The sequence below is a fragment of the Aulonocara stuartgranti genome, assembly GCF_965226115.1.
Source record: "Aulonocara stuartgranti genome assembly, chromosome: 17".
NCBI classification, from domain to species: domain Eukaryota; kingdom Metazoa; phylum Chordata; class Actinopteri; order Cichliformes; family Cichlidae; genus Aulonocara; species Aulonocara stuartgranti.
Window position 1 is genome coordinate 38,281,566 of NC_138953.1, and position 27,337 is coordinate 38,308,902.

At 41.2% G+C, this 27,337-nt stretch overlaps 1 protein-coding gene across 1 annotated transcript in view; it reads left to right on the forward strand.

Moving 5' to 3' along the window:
- Window positions 1–27,337, forward strand: part of syn3 (synapsin III) — a 128,420-nt gene that overhangs the window by 9,269 nt on the left and 91,814 nt on the right. Inside the window, exons 2-3 of the mRNA XM_082511866.1 lie at window positions 5,694–6,163; window positions 20,324–20,381. Coding sequence (XP_082367992.1) covers window positions 5,751–6,163; window positions 20,324–20,381 — 471 coding nt within the window. The 5' untranslated portion in view covers window positions 5,694–5,750. The remainder of the gene's footprint in view (window positions 1–5,693; window positions 6,164–20,323; window positions 20,382–27,337) is intronic.

A 27,337-nucleotide genomic window follows, 5' to 3' on the forward strand; every position in this document is an offset into this window, starting at 1 on the left:
CTGCTCGTGGTGACACGCTGCACACTGGGGAGATGAGCACTGATCCCTGTAAGCTCGTTCCAGTTTAGCAGACAATATCTGTCCGTGTGTTCATGTTTGGCTTTGGGGTGTGAGGGGCGCTGTACGCTCCCGTAAGAGCCTTAAGAAGGAAGTTAAGAGCAGTTAGGGTCTTAGATAACACACAGTTTAGGTTTCCACACTTTGTCATTTAGGAGAGGCAGGCACTTGAAAACCTTAGCGGGGAGCAAGTAGTCTTTATGGCACGGTGTGAATATATGGCACGTGCTCTTAACTTCCTGTAGGCCTGTGGAGTGGTCAAAGAAGACGACGTGGCACTGCTGCATGTCTTCCACCACTCAGTCAACACTTCTATCAGGCTTTGGTGTGTAAATTCACAGAAGAGGCGTTCAGATTATGTGCTAGATGTAACAGATTCACAGACTGGATGTGAAGGAGGAAAGAACAGGAAGGAAGGCTGCTGGGTCTGCCGCACTCTCTCCTCGTCAATTTCGAGATTTTTAAATATAGAAAAACGCACGCTGTACATCAGCGGGGGTCCAGAGTATGGTGTGGCATTATCGTCCTCCTTCCCCTTCATTAGCAGCTAAGCCTGTGATTATTGCTGAGCTGATTTTTGCTGCTATCGTCTATTTCAACTGAGGATTATTCAAGCTTTTGAATGTTTGGATATTTCAGTATAAACTCAGGCTTTGCCGCAGTAACCAGCGATTGACCCTGTTTCTGCTACTTCCTGCTAGAGTCCCATGAGCAGTGTTGCCACCTGTTCAGGGGTAACAGTGTGCGGGTATACTGCTGAGAGAACGATGAGGAAAAAGCTTTAAGGCTTTTAAAACTTGAGGCACAGAGGAAACTTTGCTGAGGGGGTGGTTGAAAAAGTAGAAATGTGCCACAAGTGTAAAGATAGTAATTTTCGTCTTTTCAATGAGATCAAGTCGTCACAAAGAGGACAGAGCTGCCAGTCAGTAAATCTATGCCTGTAATTGCTACAGTTTGCTGTTCTCTTTATTCTGTCGATTTTCTAGCTCCTGCTTTTGCTGTTTCTTTTTACTGTAATGTCTTATTTGCATTGTATAAACTTTGCAGTGGTTGACATATTAGCATAATTCCATGGGGGGATGCTCATCACTCGGTGGTAGGATACACTGTTAAGCTTAACTGCTGCAAAGCTTATTACAGCTCCTGTTTTGCTGTTCCTACTGACAACTGGGATCCTAATCCAGAATAAACTCCTGGGCAACAACCCCTAAATTCAAGTAATAAAGTCTTAATCTCATAATATTCAGTATTTTTATGACTGTCATAAAGAAAGCACACTGTTGACCATGATTCCATCCTAGATATAACATCATGCTGCTGTATATTGATAGAGAGTAAATGTGTATCAGTCTCAAGCCGCAGACTTTGATGCTGAAAACAAAGCCAGTGTGCATGCGCCACTTCCCCACTTTCTTCCTTTTAAAAGGAAGTTTTTCACTCCCACTGTCAAAGCCTAAAGTTCTGCACGATTAAGGGTGTAGTTGTTGAGGGTACTATCAGCTAGGCATCATAAGGTGGAAATCCTGAACTGATTAGCAGAATGCTAATGTTTTATTCAGGACAAGTCCTTCCAGTGGCTCCAAATTCAATCAGTTGTTATATTAAATGCTATTTATGGCCTTTGACTTGAATATTTCCAGCCTCACACAAGAAGTCATTGAGCTAGTGTGTTGGTGCTTGTGTGTATTTAGTTATACTACTATCCTTCCCCAAACCCTGTGCTTTAGTTATCTATGTTGCTAGAGAGACTTTTATATGTTAGCAATGCATAGCATATATTTGTGTCTCTACAATTCACATTGCTAGCCAAGGTAGCTAGCATTAGGTACCTTGGCTAGCGATGCTTTAAATCTAGAAATGTTAGAAATGTCCCATTATTTACTTCTTCACCCTCTCGTCCTAATGCAATCAAAAATATTTCAAAACACCAAGATGGCATCAGGTAAAAAAAGAAAAAACACATTCAAGGCTTTAAAAATGTCCATATTTTATAAAAACCCATTTCCCAAAAAGTTGAAGGCGTCGTAAAATGTAATCGAAAACCGAAAGCATTGATTTTGCAAATGTCATAAAGCCATATTTTATTCATAACAGAACACAGAAAATATATAAAATGTTTAAACTGAGAAAATATACCATTAACTCATGTTATTTTGATGTCAGCAACACATCTTCAAAAAGTCTGTAAACTTCTGGGAACTGAGGAGGTCTTAAGTTTTGGTTCATGATACTCTAAATGATTTCAGTTGGTTATCAGTGTGGACTGCAGACAGGCTAGTTCAGTTAGCATCGTCTTGGTGAAATATACAAGGCCTTCTCTGAGAAAGCTGTCAACTGGCCGCTCCCATCCAGCCGAGAATGCGGGTCGATCACCACACAGACCAAACAAAACACAGGGCTTAAATACACAGAGGGAGCAATCAGGGAATGGGAGACAGGAGGGAAACACAGCTGGGACAAATCAGGGCTAACGAGACAAGGGAAGCAAAATCAGATACATTAATATGAGACGCAGACTTTCAAAGTAAAACAGGAAACATAACACAGAGACACGGACAAGAGGATACAACCAACAGGGGAGACAGCAACTCTGGAGCACAGACAGAAACCAGAAGACTAAAACTCTAACATAAACACACAGAGAACCTAAACTTAGAACAGTCCTGTAACGCATTAGACAAAGAAAGCTAGAATATAATCAAATAAACAAAATGAAAGAAGCAAACACACAAAACACTGGGTCGAGGCCCAGGCACCCTAACACCTGTAGATGATGAGCTATTCAAAGTCTTCTCAGTTTTATGTTGAGGAACGTTCTGAAATTGTTCCACAATTTGTAGATGAAGGGTTTTTTTTGCAAATTGATAAACCTCAGCTCGTCTTTATTTCTGGGAAAACTTCCCTGTTGCCATTTAACCAAATTAGTTGCAAAGCATTCTTCTCAGTTTAAACACTTGATATGTTTTCTATGTTCTACTGTGAATGAAAGATTGATAGATTTATGATTTTGTTTTTATTTATATTTTATTCAGTATTCCAGTATTTTGTAGGAAATGGGGTTCCTTCAGTACCATATGTTTAAAAACTGCTTTACAGTGAGACACTTTTTAAATGTCTATGGAAAAAAAAATCAATATTTTTACACTAACAATCTTTCAGTTTTGTGTAATATGAAAAAAGTCAAATATATTTTACAGCTTCACACACTTTTGTGGAGAACTTCTGAAACTTTTATAGCTAATTTTAGTTTTCGACCTTCATTGTCACTGTTCTCACTCTCAGCAGCTTCTCTAGCAGGGAGCCATGATAACATCACTGTATGCCATTTGCCCAGCAGCAAACAGCAATAAGGTGAAAGTTAGTCACTAGCGGGGGAGCATAATTAGCAGATTAAGGGCCCGATCTTTTTCTCGGGACCTAGTGAAGACTGAATTAGAGCTAAGTGGATGGTGAATGCTGTAGTTTAATTTGCCGGATGGCCAGATGATGCAATGAACGTTTTGAGTTAAGAGTGCAACTCTTACCTTAGGATGAAAACGATCAGGTCGTTGTGGACACTATGCTGTATTTAGATTTTGTAATAATTCATGTAACCTGACTGATATTAATAGGGCCTTACTCGTCACTGAGCTCAGTGTTCTGTCAGGAGAGATCCAGTGGCGCTTTATCACACTGCTAACAGCTGTAACTGTGCTGCTGCTAAGCAGAATAGTACGGTTCAGCTTCTGTGCAGCTCAGGTCTCACTTCAGTTTCTTGCCTCGCAATATCAGGCAACAGCTGCAAGTTTCACAGAAAGCTTCCTCTTGGCGATAACCTGACTACAGTAACTTGTCAAGATGTAACATTTGCTCCACATCCTTCTCTTATGTCTGCAGGCTTGTCAGGTTCTCCTCCTCTGCAAAAACACAGCCACAAACACTGGGCGCATCCGCCTGAGACAAGACGCCACAATAAGAAATGCACTTTTATCTAATCTAAGCTCCATTTATAGTGGGAGCAGCCTAGTTTTAATCAGGTTTAGGGGTTTCTTTTCCTCTCCGCTTGCGTGCGTGCTTCACTGCAGTTTGATGGCTAATCTGCCTGAATGTCTCTCCTCTGCCTCGCTGGGTTCCATGTGTTATATAACTGTTTTTTTCCAACTGACTCGTCTGCTTTACAAAGAAATGAGCTATGAATCTCCTCCAACTTTGCATCATCACGGCTGCGTCGCTGAATTATTTGCCAGCGGTTTCTGTCCCACCCGGCATGGGTAACTCGATCTTATGCAAATCGGGTTTAACAGATTCGTAGCTGTTATAAGAAAAAAGAAAATCCCAGTGGAACAACTTTGAAGTGTCACAGTAATAACAGCTCTAGTTTTTCATCCTCATCGATGTGACACTGCTTTCCATCCGTGGTTCATTTTGCCTGAGGTCCGACGCTGATTAGTGTGAACATGGAAAAGTAGAAAAGCATCATATTGTTAAATATTGGATCAGATTCATCTGTGCCCTCAGCATCTAATCCTGATGCTTACATGCCATATACTGTAGTCTGCTCAGTGAACTAACTCAAACTCTCCATAGATACTGCTGATAATCTTTTACTCACTTTAGGCTGTGTTAAACAATTCATAGCCTGACAGCTTTTTCAGTGTCTTATCATCTGGATTACTGTAAACACACTACTGATATATTATCATCAGAACTAATCTCGAGAAAGCATTTCCTGTTTTTTTTTTTTTTTTTTTTTTTTTTTTTTAATCTTTATACCAAAGCTTCAGGACGCTCACGAGATAGTCCGCTATTGATAGATACGTATAAAGCTAAATGACTAGAATAATTCAATACATGGTAAATGGACTGGTACTTACATAGTGCTTTTCCACTCTAATAGATTGCCCAAAGCACTTTCTACTACAAATCTCACTCACCCTTTCATCAATTCTATCTGTGAAGCACCAAACTGTCACCTCATGGTGCTTTATATTGGAAGTTAAAGACAGAGAAATACGATTAGACGAGGAAGGGAAAGAAAAGTTATATTCCTGGTTAAAATTGTGCATTTTAACATAAGAGTCTGTTGAGTTTGACTTCATTTAGGAGCAAACCTCAAGTTGCCATTGGAGGAGCTGCAGTCAAGTTTGCATCATTCTGTTAATGTGCTCTCATTTTGAGAGAGGGGGTTTGAACCTATGTTGTTCTGTTGTGACCCTGTTTGCTCAGTGTGGGGAAGCACCAAACAGTTCTCTGTGCCATGACTATCATTGTCACTGTGGTTTAGTACATCCTCCATCATGATCATCATCTAGTTGCTAATTGTGTGATAAACTCATTTTGTACATTTTTATCAGAGCTGTTTTTGCTTGATTAGCTGCCTGCTGGAGCAGGAAACATGGCTGATTAGAGCAGTTAGTCTGAATCAAAACATTAATTTTGCTGGCTGCAAGCAATTACCCAGAAGAAGTTAAAATGCTTCTGTAGCACTGGGGGATTTTCTGTGAATACGTCAATTCAGAATGCGACCAAAGAGACAACCACCCCATCAGAGATTGGTGTAGCTTGTATGTTGGACTAGCACAACATCAGCCATAGACAGCACTAAAAAGTGAGCCTGAGCTCGCTTCTTGTGTTTTGAATCTTCTCTTCTTTTTCAGGACTACAGGCGTTCTTCCCTCTCACCTCTGGCCTGACTGACCCACCAGCCCATCACCATGAACTACCTTCGCCGGCGCCTGTCAGACAGCAGCTTTGTGGCCAACCTCCCCAACGGCTACATGATGGATCTGCAGAGGCCGACCCCGCCAGGCTCATCAACTTCTTCTCCTGCCTCCCCAGCCACAGAGAGGCGGCAGCCCCCGAGCGTCCCAAGCCAGCCTCAAGCCTCGGGCGTATCCTCTGGCTCAGCCTCTGGTCCGGCCTCAGGCTCAGGGAGCTTCCTCAGCTCCTTCTCCAGCGTGGTGAAGAGTGCACAGATGGCCCAGAATGTGGCGGCTGCCGCGCATGCTAAGTCAGCAGCGGCAGCGGCGGCTGCTGAAGGCGCCTCTGCAGGAGGTGTTCAGCCGGCCAAGCCTGTGATACGCAAGCCTAAGATCCTGCTGGTGATTGATGATCAGCACACAGACTGGTGAGCAGAAGCCTTTTAATGTAGTAGCACAAGTGTGGGTTTATATTTGAGCAGAAAACATTTCACATCACAGTGCTTGCTCTCTGAAGTCTGAAATGACTCATCTGAGATCACTTCAAGTTCCAGCAAATAATGAACTGAAGTGTGACTGATTTGTTTGTCAGAGTACTAGAACTCTTCCATGTCATTTACAGTCGTGCTTCCCTTAAAATTTCCACAGCGGATCACAAAAACCAATGAGCAGTTAAGTGGAAGTAACCTTCTTACTGCTGTATAAAGTGTAGTAGTATAAGTGGGACATGGCAAATTAAACTTGAGAGTGAACTTCTTTGATACATCACCAGACCTTCTAAAAGCAAGTCTACACCTTGAAGACATAAAATGTTCAGTGAGTTTACCCTGATATAAGGCTTCTTTACATTGACTGTTTGATTATTAAACTATAAATTAGCATGTTTTTAAAATGTATATAATTACAGAAAAGGTGTACATACTTTGTAAAACAGGACTGCTGTCATGGATGTAAGAGTGAAGCTGGACTAAGTTGGCATTAGAGTAAAATGAAGATAAGAAACAGCTAGCATAGCATTGCAAACTGACAAAATATAGTTTTTACTCATAAAGAAATACATAAATATAAATATATAAGTAAAATATAAAGTGACAATTTCTTGCCGTGTATTGTTTTTGTTGCTGTAGTTCATATAATTCAAGTAATTCTGAAAAGTGCTAGGCTAACTGTTTCTAATGTTTATGCTAAGTTAGGCTATCTACTTCTAGCTCCGGTTCCATACTTTTAATGCTATGATGTTAACAGTAGTACTAATCCGACACTCTTGTCTGGAAGCACGTAGGTGTATTTAGAAAAACATCTGTATTCCTTTAAGATGCTACTTTCAAAACATCTCATTGTCAGTAAGCTAATTAGCCACCAAAATCTTTAGCATCTAAAAAGAAGATATTGCTAAGATTAAAAAAAGGTAAACTTTGATAGCTTGTATTTCTCCTTCTACTCTCCTGCCAAATGGAAAACATTCTTGTGCTTCAGTTTGAATGAAGTGAGATGTGTTATTGTTTATGATAGATTTGTACGTCCTTGGTCTTAGCCGGCGTTTGCATTAGCGTTCTTTGCTGGAATTAAAATTGTCATGGTAACAAGGAAAAGGAACGATGGAATGTGACAGGGAAAAAAAAAGTGATTTAATCAGAAGAAATGAGCTCTTCTTTCGCTGACAGCCCATACATGAATTTTTGAAGCCGACTTCAGCTGCCTTTTACTCCCAACGCCGGAGGAATTGATTCCCTGAGCTGCAGTGAAGACACGCAGCAGCCAGTTTATCGTGTTTGTCTTACGGAATCAATAAACCACTCATCCATTTCATGAATTGTTATTCTGTTGCCTGACATTTGCTGGTAGACCGACCTCAGCTGGGCTGTTATTAGCCATTTCCAGCCGCTCAAGCTGCACCCACAGAATTAGTAGGGATCATTATGTGCGGAGGCAATCCTCTACTAGGAGATCAGGCAGGAGTCTAAAAATGATCCCTAAATTAAAGCGCCCCACTGACAGCCGTGTCAAAAGCACCAAGATTGCTCTCAATTTCCCTCAAAGCCGGGTGGCCTCTTTTCCTTAAGCTGCAATCCCAAGAGGACCCATTTCTTTTCACACCCTGATGTTTTTGAAATGAGTCGTCAGGGGATCATCCACCCTCTGAGGCACAAAAGCTCACTCAGCCACTCAGATGGAGCATCCTCACTCTTTGAGAGAACAGCGGCTTTTTTTTTTTTTTTTTTAAATCACCAACTCTGTTAGCTAAATAAAGAGAGAAGAATGGAAGTTTTTTTTTTAAAGTGCGGTTGATTTATTGATTTTTTTTTTTGTGAGCTTTTGCAGCAACAGGAACATCTGAGCAATATAAAGCAATCCAGGGTAACGAAACCTTACCTTCAAACGAGATTTTAGTATTCAAATTTTGATCATATGAGTTAACTCTGTCAAAATAGCTTGCGGCACTGTTGTAGTGGGTTAGATTATGTGTGATGGATTGCAATTTTGAAGTCCAGGTGTCCATCTATGCTCCATAGTTTCGCTTTGCTTATTGTCATTTATTGGTTGCAGCTTTTATTCAAAGTTTGAGCTTTTTTCTGCACAGTTTGACACGACAGTGCTGAGTTTAGGGCCCACATTTTAAGCACAAGCAGGATTTCTGTGATGCCACAGCTTGCTTTGAAGCCTTAAGCAAAACAGCATAACACCTACACACGTGAGATGTAGAAACACATCATTTTTTAATCATTTCTTACATCTTTTTAAACATTGCAACAGACTGGCGACCTGGCCAGGAGACCTCACATACCCAGCCACCCTCAATTTGATAAAAGGGATTTACTTAAAGCTTCCAAGCAACATTTTAATAACACATTATTTTTTTAAATATTGGTAGGCGTGGGTTCTCTCCGGGTACTCCGGCTTCCTCCCACCGTCCAAAGACATGCAGCTTGTGGGGATAGGTTAATTGGATAATCCAAATTATCACTAGGTGTGAATGTGCGAATGAATGTGAGTGCGAATGGTTGTCTGTCCCTGTGTGTTGGCCCTGCGACAGACTGGCGACCTGTCCAGGGTGTACCCCGCCTCTCGCCCTATGACAGCTGGGATAGGCTCCAGCGCCCCCCGCGACCCTGAAAAGGACAAGCGGAAGCGAATGGATGGATGGATGGATGGTAGGCACTGCTTTATTTTTGGCACATTTTCTGCAATAACTTTTCAGAATTGTGCAATTTAAGTGCTCTGAGAGGAAACTGCATTTCTGTCTACTCTAGGATGTCTTCAGAGGTAGGAGACAAAGAGACTGTTCCTGTTGGTTATCAATGCAAATGTCCATGGATGTCACTTCACAGGGCAAAGAGTCTCGTTCAGTGTGAGGAAATAGAGCAGGAAAACATGATATTGCTTTTAACTGCTGAATTCAAAGCGTGTCAAGCTGCTGTTAAACGCTGTTAAATGTAGAACTATTCCTGAGTTAACCACTGGGTGGCACTGTAGCTTACTTAAAGCCTCATAGACGGCTGCTTATCATTTCCCTTGACGCTTCAATGTTTCTATGTAGGAGTGATGAGCTTTGACCAGCAGATGGAGTTATCTGATAGACTATAAATTTTATCTGAAGCACTTCCTCTTGCAGTCTTGTAGCGTTTGAGCCTACAGATGTTCTCAGAGTATTAGTCTTTACATCATCACTTATCACTTTGATTTCATTTCAAACCAGTGTTATCTCTAGAGATGAAGGTCATGTCTTTTCCATTTAGATAACAGACTGAAAGCAGTAATTAATTAATATCCAATTCAAGATGATTTTTTTTAGATTCACTTAACACTTTGGACTGTTATCACTGATGTCCATTGTTAGTGAATATACCTAAAATTGGCTCCAAAGCTGCCTGAACAACATCACATCCATGGAAACTGATACTGTTGTTGGACTAGTCGTGTCAAACATGAGGCCTGGGGGCCTGAATTGGCCAGGCAAAAACTCCAATTTGGGCCACTGGATGACTTTGGAAATGTGAAGGAAATTTTGGACTTTGGACCGACAGATCTTTCATTTACTGCAGCAGGATTTCTTCATTGTGTAGATGTACCTTTGAAATTGCATCTTTTTCTTATGATAAGATATCTCAGGGGTTAGTTAAACTTATTTACACTGAGAGAAAGGAGTTTCATCGATTAAGATCAAAGTGGGCTGCATGAGGCATGTAACATGAGCTTGACATCCCTGATTTGAAGCTTGAATTTGCTTGATGGATGTCCTGAGAGTAAAGACAACTGTTACTCATTCTGCAGGAGTTTATAAATGTTCATCTCCAGCTCCTCTCTGGTATGTTTGCTTGTTATCATTGACCAATGGCAGCTTTAAGAGTGTCAGTCATGGTGCTGCTGCTAACAATAAAACTGAACCAGCACTGAAGTGGTGACTGTGAATGTCCACAAGATCAGCTCAGGAGGTGGCTGTCGACTTGAGACTTGAGCCACTTCAGCCAGCAGTCGAACAGTTAACGCTCGACTCTCAGATGCAGATTGAGGGGGAAAAAATTTGGCTGCTCTTTTTGCAACATGTCTTCAACTAAACCTTGTCGCTGGATTTCATTTATAACTGTTGGGAAAGTGATGTATTGTGTGCTGCTTTGCTGTTGAAATCTTTAGGTTGCTCAAATGACAAAGTGAAGATAAGAGTTCCAATTGTGTTGGCGAGGTTTATGATTGGCTTTATGACCCTTTATTGACTCATGATGTACTCTTGATTTTTTTAAGCCCCAGGAGTCCAATGGTCTTTCAACATCGCGTTCTAAATAGATGCAATGTGGTTTTCATGTATTTACATAGTAAAAATTGAGCTTATTCTATATATGGTCACAAGTTTAGACGCTAACGTAATGTTTTTTGCATGGAAGAAGTGCGATTGCTAAAAAAACACAACTTTAGCTCTTTGACAGACATTCAGCAGGTATATGGCCATCCATCCACTTTCCTTTGCTTACTCCATTTTCCAATTTCTGATGGGGGATTGCAAAATGATCCCAGGACAGTTAAGATGTGTAATATCTCCAGTAGACTGGGCCTACTTTAGTTTCCCTTCAGCTTGTTGTGCCTAGAAAACACCCCAGAGGTTTCTCAGTGAGACGTTATAACCAATTCAGTTGGTTTGGTCCAGACGCCCTAGGACAGGGGTGTCCAACTCCAGGCCTCGAGGGCCAGTGTCCTGCAGGTTTTAGATCTCACCCTGGGTCAACACACCTGAATCAAATGATTAGTTCATTACCAGGCCTCTGGAGAACTTCAAGACATGTTGAGGAGGTCATTTAGCCATTTAAACCAGCTGTGTTGGATCAAGGACACATCTAAAACCTGCAGGACACCGGCCCTCGGGGCCTGGAGTTGGACACTCCTGTCCCAGGGAGAAAAAGGCTTTGAGGCCTTTTGGATCTGATATCTCATACCGTCTATCATAACCCAAAGCTCCTGGCCTTAGCTACAGGTTGGTATTGGCTGGAAAAATTGAAAGATTACATGTTTACTGGTGAAAATCCAAATAATTTTGTACTTGAGTGAAAATAGCTTTGGCTAGAAACCCAACTAAACACAACCAGCGCAGATTGTCAGGCTGCATGAAAAACGATGAATTCACTTGCAGCTTTTCTTACTGAATTACTGCTGGACAGTGATGTGTTTATGTACAGTTGGGAAAAGGGGAACCGATTGCCCTGATCATCGGCCATCAATCTTTGAACCGAACTAAACAAAGTGACTGGGGCAGGCAAAGGAATATGTGATTTCCACAACAGCTGCCTTACTCTGCTGCCCGAACCTGATTGTTCTTGTTGGAAAACAAACAAACAAACAAACAAAAAAATTCATTCATGTCATTCATCCAGCCCGTTTGTATACAATCATGTGGTCCATAAATGAAATGAAACTGTAGTTTTCATTGGGTTGTGCAGGAACATAGTGAAGCTATCTCTGAGTGTAGTAGGAACACCAGAACTTGTGCTGTGATTTCAGACAGGTTGCTCAATAGCTTGTCCAGTCTTTCTGAGCAGCCCTGACTCGAGAGCGCTGTGAACATATCGGGTGTCCGTTGATCTATCCTTTCCCCCCCGGGGCTGAATTTCCTCCTGGGCATTCCAGCAGAGAGGCTGGGGTCTCTGGGGAAACCCTGCTCTGTCCTGACAGACTTGGCCTCCAGCAATGACTCATGCACAATAGCAGTACACAGCACTGAGAGCATCACCGCAACCACCAACAATCCTTCCTTTTCTGCCTCTCCCGCTGCCTCTCTTTCAGGGTGACTCGTAAGACGACGGGCCAAGTAGCTGTCAGTCTGTTTGCTTTGTGTTCTGAATGATATGAGCATCTGATTGCTCAATTCAGCCCCACGCTGGCATACTGCTTACTTCTTCTAGAGTAGCCCAGTACTATTGACATCCCCTGGTCATCTCGAACCACATGAAGAAGATTAAAATTTTCTGTTTTGTCTGCAGAAGAAGCACAGAGGCCACACACTGGCACAAAAAAAGCTAAACATCCTCTCGCTGCATTTGTTAATCTATGCTTTGTCTCACAAAGAGTTCAGAAAGTGCAAAATGAATTCATTAGAAGGCCACTGGGTTTATAAAGCACTCAAAGGGTAAAGACAGTAATTTACTTTTGGAACGTTTAGTGCTAAAAGGTCCAGATAAAAACGTCCCAGACAGTTTGATTCATTTTATTTGATCACGTTTAGATACAGATTTCTGGGGGAAAAACCCTTTAAAGTGCACACCTTACAAAACAGGCACGTTTATTTTGGAGAATTCTCTAAAAATTAACAACATGAGAAAAGAAGCGTGAAGTCGCTCACCTGCTTTCAGTCTCTGAGATTAGTAATCAGAGGCAAAGCCTCGCAGTCACTCCTTTATAAAAAAGACAAATACATTTACATTTTTTTCTGCATACACGGCAAAATGTGACCATCAGAACGTTTCTACTTTCAGCATCAGCTCTGGTACATAAACCTCACAGTAAATGCAGATGGCACACTTTCTGTGTTTCAACTTACTGGAGGCCACGACAGCCACTCCACTCGATTCAGTCAGTCTATGTCCCACCCTCAGCTATCGCCACCAGCTCTGGGTAGTGACCAAAAGAATGAGACGGCAGGTACAAGTGACAGAAATGACCTTCCTCCAAAGGATGTCTGGCTTCACCCTTAGAGAGAGGGTGATGGGGGCGATTATATGGGAGGGATTGCTGCCCCATCCACATCAAAAGTAGTCAGGTGAGATGCTTCCTCAGCCTCCTGGACGTCTACTAAGTGAAGTGTTTTGGGCATGAGGAAGCCCCGGGGCAGACCCATGACAATACTTGCAGGGTTACATCTCTGTGCTGGTTTAAGCTGCGTACATACTGGCAGCGATCGTTTTGCAGCTGCCAGCTGGTTGCTTGCAGACATTCCAGGCTCTGGTTGCCTAGGCGACCTTCTACTGTATTTACTAGCAGGTCAATTCAAGTTATTTATATACCGCCCAATCACAACAGTCACCTCAAGGTGCTTTATATTGTAAGATAGAGAGCCTTAGGGCTGCTCGATTATGGCAAAAATGATAATCACGATTATTTTCACTGAAATTGCGATCTCGATTATTTGACGATATTTATTTAACAATAACAATGTGTTGAATAATGACTTTAAAGATTGTCAAAAAATAATATAAAATAGTGTGCAAATACTGATAACAGTGCAAATGTTTGCAATATAAAAAATAAATGAAAAATGTGAACTTTGCAGTGTTGCTCTGTGGTGCAGCTACACTGTAGCAAAGTTTACACACTGTGTCTACTTGATCCACGTCTGACTCCGCGAACCCATAATGTTTCCACACCACTGAAGTTTTTTTTACCTCTCTTTTCAACCAACAGCAGTCACTCTCCTCTCCAAATAACTTCTGCTTAGCTTTCCGAGCTTCCCTCGGGTCCTCTTAATTGTTGTGACCCGTGTTCGAAATGCAGAGAGGTGCGCTTGATTTGCCACACGGAGCAGCGTGAGAGTAAAGCACGAGGGAGGGGCTAATAATCGGCTCAGTCATTTTTAATGATTGTTGAAAGCCCAGATCGTAATCGAGATTAAAATTCAATTAATTGAGCAGCCCTAGAGAGCCTACAATACAATATTGTAAAGGCTTACAGTAATATAGAGAAAATTCCAAAATTCAGTTGATCCTCTATGAGCAAGCACTTTGGCAACAGTGGGACAAAAAAACTCCATTTTAACAGGAAGAAACCTAGAGGGGAGCGAGGGAGGACAAAAGAGCCAGAGAGTAATGATAATAAATGATTAAATGCAGGTCATATGCCAATCAACAGTATTTTTCACTCTCATTGGTATCCTCAGTTGCTTGCCTATAAAGTTTGTTGCAGATCCCGCCCACTTTGCGTTGCCATCATTTATTTTTTATGAATGCCTTGGAAAAGCTGGAGAAGGTGTCCAGGGAGGGTCTTAGACTGTTGCTGCCACAACCTGCAGCCCAGTGGAGCTACAGTTACACTTCTATTACAGATTAAAAATGAGTGGTGAAGTGGAGTTGCGACTCACCAGTAATTGCCACAATCCAGCTGTTGATGACACATTAACAGGAGATTATGTGAGTTTGGTGCTTCAGTTATTTGTAGTGTTTTTTTCTGAGTTTATTACAAACCTGCTGCATAAAACAAAAACAGGATCCATCCATGATCTCAACATACAACAGAGCTGTATGTGTAGCTGTAACGTAAAATAATACCATCCATGCATCCATCTATCCACCCACCCATCCATCCACCCGCCCCCTTTGAGTCCAGGGGCCAGCACATTGAGAAGCCCAGACTTCCCTCACCAGTTCCACCTCTTCTAGCTTATCCCGGGGGACACAGAGTCAATTCCAGGCCAGCTGAGAGATATATTCTCTCCGGGGAGTCCGGGGCCTCCTCCCAGTAGGATATGTCCAAAATACCTCACCTAGGAAGCTTCCAGGAGGCGTACTAGTCAGATGCCCGAACCACCTGAACTGGCTCGTGGTGGAAGACCAGCGGCTCAGAGTCATTCTGGAATAACTGAGCTCGTCACCCTACCTCCAAGAGAGCCCAGCCATCCTTCGAAGGAAACTCATTTCCTCCAAGAATTACTTAGAATAAATTTCCCAGACACAGCAAAACAGTTGTATGAGGCGCTATCATCAAATGAAACCATGTACTTCACTTCAGAGAGGTCACAGTCTTTCAGCTGCAGTTTAATAAGTTTGTATGGGTGCATTTCCCACAAGGTGGCCTTTCAAATCATCAAAGTAACTTTCAAAAAATAGCCACAAAGAAAACTCATTCCCTCAACGTCTGAATGAACTGTGAAGAACACAAACATATATGTAACCTATGTCTGAATGAAGAATGCTACTTTAATTTAAAGCCATTGTTCCTAGACTGACATTTTTGTTGAAGCACACATGGCTGATCACTAAGATGGGTGTGGCCTTTGCTCTCTGATCATTCACCTGTTTGATACTTGATAGTGCTGATCACAGCGGATGTTCTTTCTGTGTGCAGAGAGGCACAATCTGATCTTGGCAGGCTTTTTCTAATCCAGATAACTTTTTATAGTTCCATTTTTATTTTTACTTCTAAAAAAGTTCACATAGCTGCCTTGGACATAGTGTTACAGCAGATGTGACGCTACTGACATCTATATTCTGCTGTCTCCAAGTGGCTAAAGAAATCACTATTTGCACTATTTGTTTAAAGCTTAAGATATTGTGATGGTCTTGTTATGCATCCCTATTGCGCCTTTGTGGGAGTCCCTCCTACAGCGGATGTCTCCAGTGGCCCATGTTTGCCCTCGCCGCACACATGTGCACAATCGAATGGTGAAAACAACACCAGCTACAACCTTCTTTTTTTTTTTTTTTTAAACGAGCTAAACCAGCACATTTTAAATTTTTATCTGCTTGTAAAAATATGAGGCCACTATAGAAAATCTCCTTTAAAAACAGAGCGGTATTAGCACATCATCAGCTCTGATGGAGTTCCTCCTAATAAAAGCAGCGATAACACATGCATGACTCATACGCCTTCTATGAGTGGTACACAAAAAGAAGTAACTTATTCTCATGGTTACAAAAATAAAAGAAGTCGTTAAGCCTCGTGGTGTTTATGTAGTGGGCGTATGCACGACCGAGGGATGGAAAGCCCAGGCCTCTGTGCAGCACTTCTACATGTGATCACATCTAAAACACTCATTCAAACCCCAGAGCCCAGTGGTCTGTAAATGAAATTGATGTAAATTAAACCAGTGAATGAATATTGGAATTGTACAGCGCTTTGAGGGCCCTGAAAAGCGCTATATAAATGCAATCCATTAATATTATTATTATTATTATTATTATTATTATTATTATTATTATTATTATTATTAGTATTATTAAATGTTTTGCAATACCTTAAACATATACCGGGCTTTTTTTGTTTTTGTTTGGGCCATTCAGCATGCCTCCCGCTCTGAGGCAGCGGTGGTCCTGACTGCCAGGGGGCATTGCCTGTCTAGTATGTAGGTCAGTCATGAAGAATCCCAGCTTCCACAATTACAGAGAATGAGACGGCTTGGGACCCAAAACTATCAAGCCCAACAGCTGGGAGATGTTAGGAAAAAAGATCCTCCTCAGTGACTGTAATGAACATTAATGAATGGAGCTAAAAGGACACATGTGGGCAGATGAAAAACAAAAGAAGGCGGACAGGCAGAAGAGGAAAGAGGCTTTCTGTTTGGTGGAAGAGAAAAAAAATGTTGCAAAAAGGGAAATGTGTTTCAGTCTGAGGAGGTTGCAAAGCATATGTTGGATCAGAAAGCACTGCACATTTTATACTGTGCTTTACTACTGCCATATATGAGCTACTGTGTAGAGGTCTGGGGAAACACATACAAAAGTAACACACAAACAATAACTATAATACAGAAAAGGGCCATTAGATTAATAAATAATGTAGGGTACAGGGACCATACAAATGCACTCTTTGTCAAAATGCAAGCTATTAAATTCCAAGACTTGGTGAAGCTTAAAACAGCGCAAATAATGTATAAAGTCAGAAATAAATTGCTTCCCAAAGAAATCTGTAAATTGTTCATAGAAAGAGAAGGTGGGTATAACTTAAGAGGGAAATGGAATTTAAAAATACAAAGTGCTAGAACAACTTTAAGAACTATGTCAATCTCAATTGCAGGAGTTAAATTATGGAACAGTCTAACAGAAGAAATAAAAGACAGTCAAAACATAAAACAGTTTAAAGTAAAATATAAAAACCTAATTTTAAATAAGTATAAGAATGAAGAAAACGGGGTTAACCCAGGATGGTAATGTTGCTGGTAATGGTGTTGCGGTTCTTTTTTGGTTGTTTTTTTGTTTTTTGTTTTGTTTTGTTTTGTTGTTTTTCCATAACTTGTGTATCTGCAAATATACACATTCTGTATTTTTCATATGAAAGAAACTATACTGTGGTGGGGCTTGCTAATTTCTTGTTTTTGATTTATGTATGTTATGTTTTGTTTTACTTCATATGTTTATATGTTTCATATGTTGTTTGTTTAATTTAAGACAAAAAAAAAATTAAATGAATGAGAGGTAAAACTTGAGGGGGTAGGGACAAATAAGTAAATACTTCAGCCTACTCCTTTTCAAACAAATAATGGAATGATATTTTGTAATGATTGTGAAGGCACATGTTTGAAATGTTTGAAATAAAAATGAACTGAACTGAACTGAACTGAACTGAAAGCCCGTCCCAGTAACAGAAGGCCTGTAGCATGTAGCCCAGATCCTCAGCTCCTCAAGGGTCCAGCCCGGAGCCTTTGACAGATTGTTCACTGTCCCACGTCTGAGAGTTCAGCAGCGTCACCTGCAGCTATAAAACAAAAACAATAACCAAAGATCTACGCTTAAGAAAGGAGAGCTGACTTATATCAGATAATGGTGCTCTTATTTTGAGTTGTGTATCGTTAAATACTTTAATAACTGTAAGGTTGTTGCAAATGATTGCGAGAAACCCCCTCTTCAGTTATATTCGCCATATATCATTACCCAACATGCACTGGGCAATTATGTATGCAAGACAAACTGGACGTATTTTTATTCACATTAATGTAGTCATAGATAAGTTGATACTATGAAAGTCTCAGTATACAATAAAACTAGAGCATGATGTTGTTGACACTGTGGCAGGTGTTGGGTCAGTCCACCAAATGAATAGACTGAAACAGCCGGATGGATGGAAACATATTCCAATTAGTTTTATAATTGACATGGACATAATGTGTAGACGCTTAGCTTTCATTTGCGGGTCTCCAGATTCAAATTGGATCAAAAGTTTGGGAGTTTCAGATCCTGAACATGTGCCACCCTCTTTTTAAAGGGACCAAATGTAATTGGATCAACTGACTCAAAGGCTATTTCATGGGTAGGTGTTCCTTTGTTATTATATGCCATTATCAATTAAACAGATAAAAGGTCTGGAGTTGATTTGAGGTGTGAAGATTTTTGTTGTGAAAAACATGCAGCTAAAGGAGCTCTCCACGCAGGTGAAATAAGTCGTCCTTAACCTGCAAAAAGAGAAAAAAAAAACATCCAAGAAATGGCTAGAATAGCTGGATTGGCAAAATCTACACTTTGGTAAATCCTGAGACTCAAGGGAAGCGCTGGTGAACTCGGTGCAAAAAGACCTGGATGTCCACAGAAGAAAACAGCAGCGGATGATCAAAGCAGATAAACCCCCTCAGAACAGCCAACCAAGTGAACAACACTCTCCAGGAGTCTGCGTATTGATATCCAAATCTACAATAAAGAGAAGACTGCATGAAAGTAAATACAGAGGGTTCACTGGAAGGCACTCATAAGCCTCAAGAACAGAAAAAAGCCAGCACAGTTCTGCAAAAGCATTCTTTGGACAGATGAAAGCAAGACCTCTGTCAGAATGATGGCAAGTAAAAGTTTGGAGAAGGCAGCTCATGATCCAAAGGATACCACATCATTTGTAAAACATACCAGAGGTAGTGTGATGGTTTGGGCGTGCATGGCTGCCAGTGGCACTGGGACACGAGTGTTTACTGATGATGTGACACAAGACAGAAGCAGCCGAATGAACTCTGAAGCGTTCGGAGACAGACTGTCTGCTCAAATCCAGCTAAATGCAGCAAATTGATTGAGGAGTGTCTCATAATACAGAAGGACAGTGATCCTAGACATACAGCCAAAGCAACCCAGGAGTTTATTAAAGCAAAGCAGTGGAATATTCCAAGAAAGTCACCTGATCTCGACCCAGCATGCATTTCACTTGTTGAAGTCTAAACTTCAGACAGAAAGGCAAACAAACAGCAACTGAACGCCGCTGCAGTCAAAGCCTGCTCGAGCATTAAAAAGAAGGAAAGCCAGCGTCTGGTGATGTCCATGAGTTCAAGACTTCAGGCTGTCATTGCGGGCAAAGAGTTTTCAACCAAGTATTAGAAACGAACATTTTATTTTCAGTTATTACTTTCGGGCCCTGAAATAAAGGGATTGTGTTGAAAAATGTTTTAGTTCCTCACATGTTTATCTTTTGTTTAACCCACTGGATTAAAGCTGGAAGTCAACGGCATCTTAGTTGTTTCATTTAAAATTCTTTGTGGTCATGTACAGAACCAAAATGAGAAAAAAGTTGTCTCTGTCCAAATGTATATGGGCCTAATTGTAGCTGCTCTGTGTCCTTTTTTAGGCTTTTTTAAAACTCTTTTTTTTTTTTTTACCGGTTTAGCCGTGCATTGTACATTCAAATTAACCAAAGAGAAAAAGTTCACGTTTCACTTTTCTGTACACAAACATCTTGAAATAGCTCACAGAAGCCACGTGCCTCTTGGTAAATCTAAATTCTGCAAGTCTGACAGGACAAAGTCTGATGGGATGTAAGATAACTCTTCTGGTAACTGGAACTTAATTGTGTCAGACCTGAAGGAAACTGCTGCACATCAGGACAAGATGATTCCTGTTTTTTTCCCGTGTGACTGTCACGTGACTTCTAAACTTAGTTTAGTGAGTAAGTGCTCAATATGTAGCAACCGCAGTGCAGTTTCACCTGCTCTACAAACTGCTGCCACAAACACATGAGAAAAAGCAACACGCAGCTACTCATTCATTGTGCTGCCTTTATTAAAAGCACTTTTTTTCACCCTTAGCCAAGGGATTGTGTTTACTTGAAGCCCCGCAAGGTCAGATTCTGTAATCATGGAAAATGTGAGTCATTATTTTGCCTACTTGCAAGGTATTTTGGAAGGTCTGTTGAAATTTCAGCCCTCTTTCTATCAAATAAACAAAGATATTTTAAGGTTGTTTTCACTGTTAGGAGTGTTTAGAGCACGTACATTATTCTGCAGGAGAGGAATCAGTGCATATGACCTATAGTAACAAATCATTTTGTGTTGGAATAGTGATTTATACCCTCTGAGTATCGGCTGAAATCAGAATTCCACTGTAGAAATGCCAAATGTGCATAATGCAAACAAAAGAAATCATCTGATATGGATCAAAAGCAAATCTATTATCATTTCTTTTACAAATTCTCTCTTTTATTTCATCTAGGGCCAAGTATTTCCGAGGGAAAAAGCTGAACGGGGAGTACGAGATCCGTGTCGAGCAGGTACAGTGTATTTAATAACGCTATTCTGCCTATTCATTATTTTAAAGTCATCATTGATAGCTATTGTGTTATGTACTCATTGATCCTTTAAACATAAATATTTTGCCTCTTAACAGCTTCGTACTGATTGCGCAGCAACATGTCACTAAAATATTTGTAATAAATGATATGAAATGATTTACAAAATGTTTGGTTTTTTATCTGTTCAAAACCAAAACTGTATAATAATGAATAATGCACACCAAGGTTATTGTCCATTTAATAAGAATGTAATAAATGTTGACAGACTATGGCAGTCCTGACGAGCTACATGTCGTCTTCCATTTAAAGTTTTTGTAAATCATCAGTTTGGCACTTTGGGACATGTGTGCAGTGGTCCCTTGTTTATTGCAGGAGTTACGTTCCAAAAATAACCTGCAACAGACGAAATCCGCGAAGTAGTCAGCTTAATTATTTTACAGTTATTATAGATATTATAGATATATTAAGGCTATAAAAAAAACATTACACACTTTATGCACTTTTCTCAGACAGACATGAACATTTTCACACGTTTCTCTCTTGTTTAAACACTCGCAAAGTTCAAACCTTCGTAGAATAATAAGTCCAGTATTATAAAATGAAACCTTTATTGTATTTTTCTTTCGAACATGAGGGTTTGAGGTCTTACTTTTCATGTTTTCTTCAAGCTAAAACTACACCGCTAGCTTAACGGCTAATTTAAGTTAATGAAGTTGTTCTTTGTCTTAATGGACACTTAAAATTTCTTCTCAGTCTTGAAATCTAAATGATAAGAGTTTTTTTTTTTTAAATTAACAGCGTATAACATTTAAGTGAATGCTTTAGTTGTTTAGGGGAAAAAACCTCCTAACGCTTCCACTCATGTGTCACCATATTCAATTATTCCTGTAAGGAAGAAAGCGTACGTTAATTCAGCACAGTTATGAAATTACCGCTTATATGTCTAGACATACGGTATTTACAGTGTGTAGATACCATCTAATTTACCTTAAAAAAGCTGTTCAGTTTGACATGTGCAAGCCATTGTTGAGACTGAAGCTGTCTTTGAAATGGAGTGGTGTGTTTTTATGTGAGAAGGGAAAGAAACCGCAGAAAGCTGGAACGCTGATTTTATAGCCTGTTTGCTTTACTCTCAACTGTTGTGGTCACATCCTCCTTCCAGGACGGCGTGGGAGCTGGAATGAATCAACACTTTCTTTTGAAAATCGATTTTTCTTTTTTTTTAATCTTGCGGCCTCATAATTATTGAACTCCAATAAAAATGCAGCTGATTTAATAATAAGCTCCCTTAAGAGAATAGTGAGGGTGAAGCGACGTATGAGCACCCCTCCACCCCCCACATAGCTCAGCTATAGCTTGAACTGACCTACTTGGATTTTGTTCGACCCTCTTTCCCAGAAGCCCCCTGCACTGACAAATACAAGTCGGTTGCTAATTGCCTTCAGCAGCCAGATTCTTCATCGGCTGTTTGGAGCCTCAGAATGATGGAAACACGATCTCTGTGTGAAAACTTTGCGACATGCTGCGATGAACCATTTTAGGGAACAACAATAAAAGCAGAGAGTCCCACTGCACTGGCTTCTGCTCTCTTGAATTCCACTGTTGTTGGCTTCTTATATAAATGTCCTTTCTTGAGTGACTTTGGGCTTTGGGGAGGCCAATCAATGTCTGATAGGTTTCCACTGTGTGCTTTTCTATCCAGGAATGTTTTTACACACTGCACTGGGAGTGTGTTTGGGATAATTGCTGTTGCCAGTCAAACACTTTCCAGATGATATTACTTGGCAGATAAGAAAAATCTAACTGCACTTTTCTGCTTTCATATTTCCATCCAGTGTGACAGTTTGGGAGCTGAAATGCAGTTCCACACCATGACAGAGCCTCCTCTGTGATCGACTGAAGGGCCAGATGCATCTCTTAAGTCTTTGTTGTATTTTTTTTTTGTCATTTTTGAAGAACATGACATTTAGATTATATTCAGTTGCTTCAGATTTAGTTTTTGGGGCCTGCCACTTCCTTTTTTGTCCTCCGCTTGTTCAGTTTTCCTCAATTTTCTTTAACAAAATGTACACCATGCCAAGATATGTCAAGTATTTAGCTAATAGCTCTTTGGGAATCACTTTGTTGGTGCAAAAATACTTTTTTATGCCTGTCAAACTGTGTTATCTTTGGCACTTTTACAACTAAAGAAATGGGAATAAATGGTGTGACGGGCTGCTAGTGACAAAGTGCCTAAAGATACAATTTAAATGAGCTCTTTGCTAATTTGTCTGCTTTGTATAGACACAGCACTGGTAAAAAAAGGGGGCCAATGTTCAAAGTAAGAGCGGCTGCTCAAGACTGCATTGAAAAATTACAAGACAGTGTGGCTTTTCAGAAGCAAAACATAAAGAAATCAAGGGTGGCTCAAGATTTTTGCCCAGTACTGAAAATAGCCTCTTTGTTTTTTTCACCAGAGTTGAAAGATAGCTCAACATGAAGGCCGTTTAGGTGCTCCCTGAGCTGTTTTTTCTCTGTTATAATGTAATTACAAACTGCATGCCTTACATGGATGGACATTTAGTTTGCTAGTTGCCATGCATCATGTTCATGCTGGTTAAGCTTTCTAAAGCAATGCCAAACCTTCATAACTCTTCTCTGACTTGCTTGCTGCCATATAAGGTACCATCTTTAGACTCGCAGAGCACACACTCACCACAGCGTGTGATGGTGCACTAAAGGAGGCCGGATGCCAGTCCGAACTTGTCCGAAAGAGAACCAGGAGAGACTGGCTTTGATTCTCAGATGTGATCTCTCATTAAAGTGTGCTGCCTCTTATTTACACGACTCACTTCGAACTTCAGTTTAGTTGATGCTCACAGCCCCGTGTACACTGGCTAATCCCATTTTTCTTTTTTTAACCACTAAACAGATGCTTGTGGCAGTGCTGCTGGTGGCTTATTTGTGCTCCTAAGTGACTCATAAAACAAGCTTGAACCCATTGCTTTCTCACAAAATCATTACATGCAGCTTGTTCAGTAGTATTTCTTGATTCTGTTGGGGTTGAGGGTAACTGTAAGTCAGCATACCTTCTGGATTACAAACACACAAACAGTCCTGACTGCAGAGAGCCTGTTTCTGTGTAACTTCTTCACTGCACTCGGCAGTCATCGGGCTGGGAGTTGTAGATTTCTTTCTTTCATTGAAGCAGTTAGGCAGCACAGTGGCACCGTGGTTAGCACTGTTGCCGCACAGCAAGAAGGTCCTGAGTTCAATTCCACCATCAGGCCGGGGTCTTTCTGTGTGGAGTTTACATGTTCTCCCCGTGTTTGCGTGGGTTCCCTCCGGGTACTCCGGCTTCCTCCCACCGTCTAAAGACATGCAGCTTGTGGGGATAGGTTAATTGATTAATCCAAATTGCCACTAGGAGTGAATGTGAATGGTTGTCTGTCTCTGTGTGTTAGCCCTGCGACAGACTGGCGACCTTTCCAGGGTGTACCCTGCCTCAACAGACCCGGCCTTTCTGATGAGTTTGTTCAGTTTGTTTGCGTCCTTTGCTTGATGCCTCGCCCCCTGCATGCCGCAGCAAAGAAGATGGTGCTCACAACAACAGACTGATAAAACATTTAGAGCAGCCAGCTGCATACATTGAAGTATCTGAGCTTTTGTAGAAAGTAAGTCCAGCTCAGACCCTTTTTGTAGGCAGCGTCAGTGTTAGCAGACCACTGCAGTCTGTGGTCCAGTTGATACTTATGTAAATGGTAAACTGCCTGTATTTGTATAGCGCTTTACTTAGTCCCTATGGACCCCAAAGCACTTTACACTACATCCACCCATTCACACACTGGTGATGGCAGCTACATTGTAGCCACAGCCACCCTGGGGCGCACTGACAGAGGCGAGGCTGCCAGACACTGGCGCCACCGGGCCCTCTGACCACCACCAGTAGGCAACGGGAAGTGTCTTGCCCAAGGACACAACGACCGAGACTGTCGGAGCCGGGCTCGAACCGGCAACCTTCTGATAACAAGACGAACTGCCAACTCTTGAGCCACGATCGCCCCAAATTTTATATTGTGAATATTTCAACATCAGTCCCACCAATGCAGACGGGGGAGGGTCGGGATCTGTTCCTGCCAAAGTCCTCCACCAGCTCCTTTGTTTTGGCCACATTTAGCTGCAGGTGATTCACCTCACACACCGATCAGTCAGTCCTCTGTACGCCTCTTCCTATCCCATCTCCATACTTCCAGTAATGGCTGTGTCATCAGAGAATTTCTGCAGGAGACGAGTTTCTTTGATGTACTTGAAGTCGGCTCTATAGATGATGAAGAGAAAAGGGGAGAGCACAGTTCCCTGCATTTCCATCCCAATCTTTAATCACTCTAACCTGTTGCACATCCTTAGTGTTCGGCCTCACGTACAACTCACTACAAACCATTTCCTTTGCAACCCCCCACTGAACATTAATGAAATTTGCTAAATACTAAAAGGGTAAAAACAGTTATGACAAAGGCTACATATCTACAGATTTCCCAGATATTTCTACCTCACTGTGGTCCTGTCTAACCAAGCAAGGCCCAAACAGGGAAACATCAGAAATCAATTATATCCCTAACATAACCCCGTCTTCTGACCTGCGTCTGTATTATATCCTTCATAGATGTTAACTTGAGGAGTTTTATCTCGCAGTAGGTGGCTGTAGATTATTCGACCCACTGACTCAGTCAATTTGTTATTTGAACACTTGCCTGCTGTTTTACATTTAGACTCAAGAGCTGTGTTCATTCAGACGAGTGGTACATTCCACAGATCTCTGGAGCTTGTGGGATATCCATCTCCTACAATGCCTTTTGTATGTGTCTGAAGGGTCTTGGATGTGTTGCAGCCTTGTGGCAGTGCCAAGTTCAAGACCTTCTTATTTAGTTTCTCGTGCACTGGCAGTTTTTTTTACCGTGCCTGTTTCACTTTTAGATATTTAGAAAATTCTGACAGTCTGCTGCAAGATTTTTGTAAAGTTCAACAGCTACAATCAATGTTGATCACAGACGTAATGACACCCAACAACAGGCTGGCAGACAAACTGCCTGTTTACTACCCACAACTCATAAACACTGTAATTTACACAATTGGACAGATTAAACAGAACTGAAGAGGTCTGTTGTTTGCAAAAGAACAAGAGGCACTTCTGTAGGGTTGCCGGCTCGTGTGGTTTGGGTCGCGCGGGGCAACATCTGCTGGGCAGGCATATGACCTCAGCGCCGTCCACGCTCCTTTCCGCTGCAGTCATGGCAGCTCACAGGCAGTTGGCTGTATGTTATCCGTACCATTTTTTGGCTCGTACTTGCCCATGACATAGGGCATGTGAGGAGAGCTTTCAGAAGACGGATGGTTTGGTGTGTAACTTGCTGCCTTCTGTTGCTCCGTTGCACTTAGCATCTGTCGTGAATTTCAGCCGTCAATGCCTCAGTGGATTATTTCACTGTTGCACAAGGTGGTAGCTATTAGCAACAAATACCTCTCTGTGGTGCATATGAATAGTCCACTGTACTTCAGGCTTCTCAATTGCATCAGCATGGGATTCAGCAGAGCTTATCGAGAACGACGAAAACATTAAACAAAGTATCTGCCCCGCAACTACTGCGTGTTCCCCATGTGCTGAGTCAAGTCACGCAGTTTTGTTCTGACTGCAGCGTAAAACTGAACAGCTCGACCTCAAATAACAAAAACAGCGCATCACATGCCAGATAATGTGGGATTAATAAAACTGCTATATTTATGTAACGTTTTCTATTTAGAGTTGTTTTTAAACTAGGTGTCAGTTTGTCAAGGTTTTCCCCCATTGAAACCAGAGATGTAAAGCAATAAAAGAAGCAGTTTGGAGCAGAAAAACATCTATTTTGAGGTGAAAAGAAATCACACAATTGGAGCTAGGGGTAGTGAGAGGCAGTTTTTATTCACTGGCAAAAAACGAACTTAGAAACACAATACATGAGCACTAGAAACAAAACCAAAATCCAAACTGGGAAGGATGACCTCAACTGGGAGTTCATGACATAACCTGACAAAACATGACGACTGAGGAACACACAGCTAACACGGAGGACACGTGGGAAAAACACAGGGCTTAAATACATGCTGGCATAATCAGGGAATGGGAGACAAGAGGGAAACACAGCTGGGATAATGCACTCATGACGAGACGCTGGGAAGCAGAACTGAAACCATAAACATGGGACCAGGACTACCAAAGTAAAACAGGAAACTGAGACAAAGCACCAAGATGCAGACTAGACACTAAGACGTGGAAACATAGAAACCTGAAGCACAGAGATGATACAAAACAGAAACCACAATCCAAGGACTGACGATGTAACATAAGCAGAAAACCATAAATCATAATGATAATCAGAACTATCAGTTCACCAAAAAACACAAAGCATTGGGTCTGTGACCAAGTACCGTGACAGTTACTGAGACTTCACCGCTTATGCTTAAGATGACAGTTCAGTTTGTCCTGGAGACTTGCGAACTTAAAGACCCAAAATTTCCATTGCACGTGTTACACTTCAAATAAATTCAGACAATTTCAGCTTTAATACTTCAACTAATCTCTGGTTTGCTCCTTCAGTCAAAACTGGAAATCATGAAATATTTTATGTAAAAAATTATCAAATGTTTTTACCTTCAAGAAAAAAAAAATTGTCGTTCTGGACATTTTTGCAAATCAAAGATTTAGGTGTAACGTGGCTGGTCCGTTTAAGTTGTTTTTGATTCAGGACCAAGCAAAAGGCACCTTTACCCACGTAAAAGTTAATAACCTTCCTTAGTCCGGATCTAAAAATACCAACAAAGATTCCAGATGAGCTGCTGTCAGATGGTGTTTACTGTAAACAGTATCCATGGGTTAATGTAACTTGGCATAAGTTGACAGAGCGCACAAATAAATACTCGTT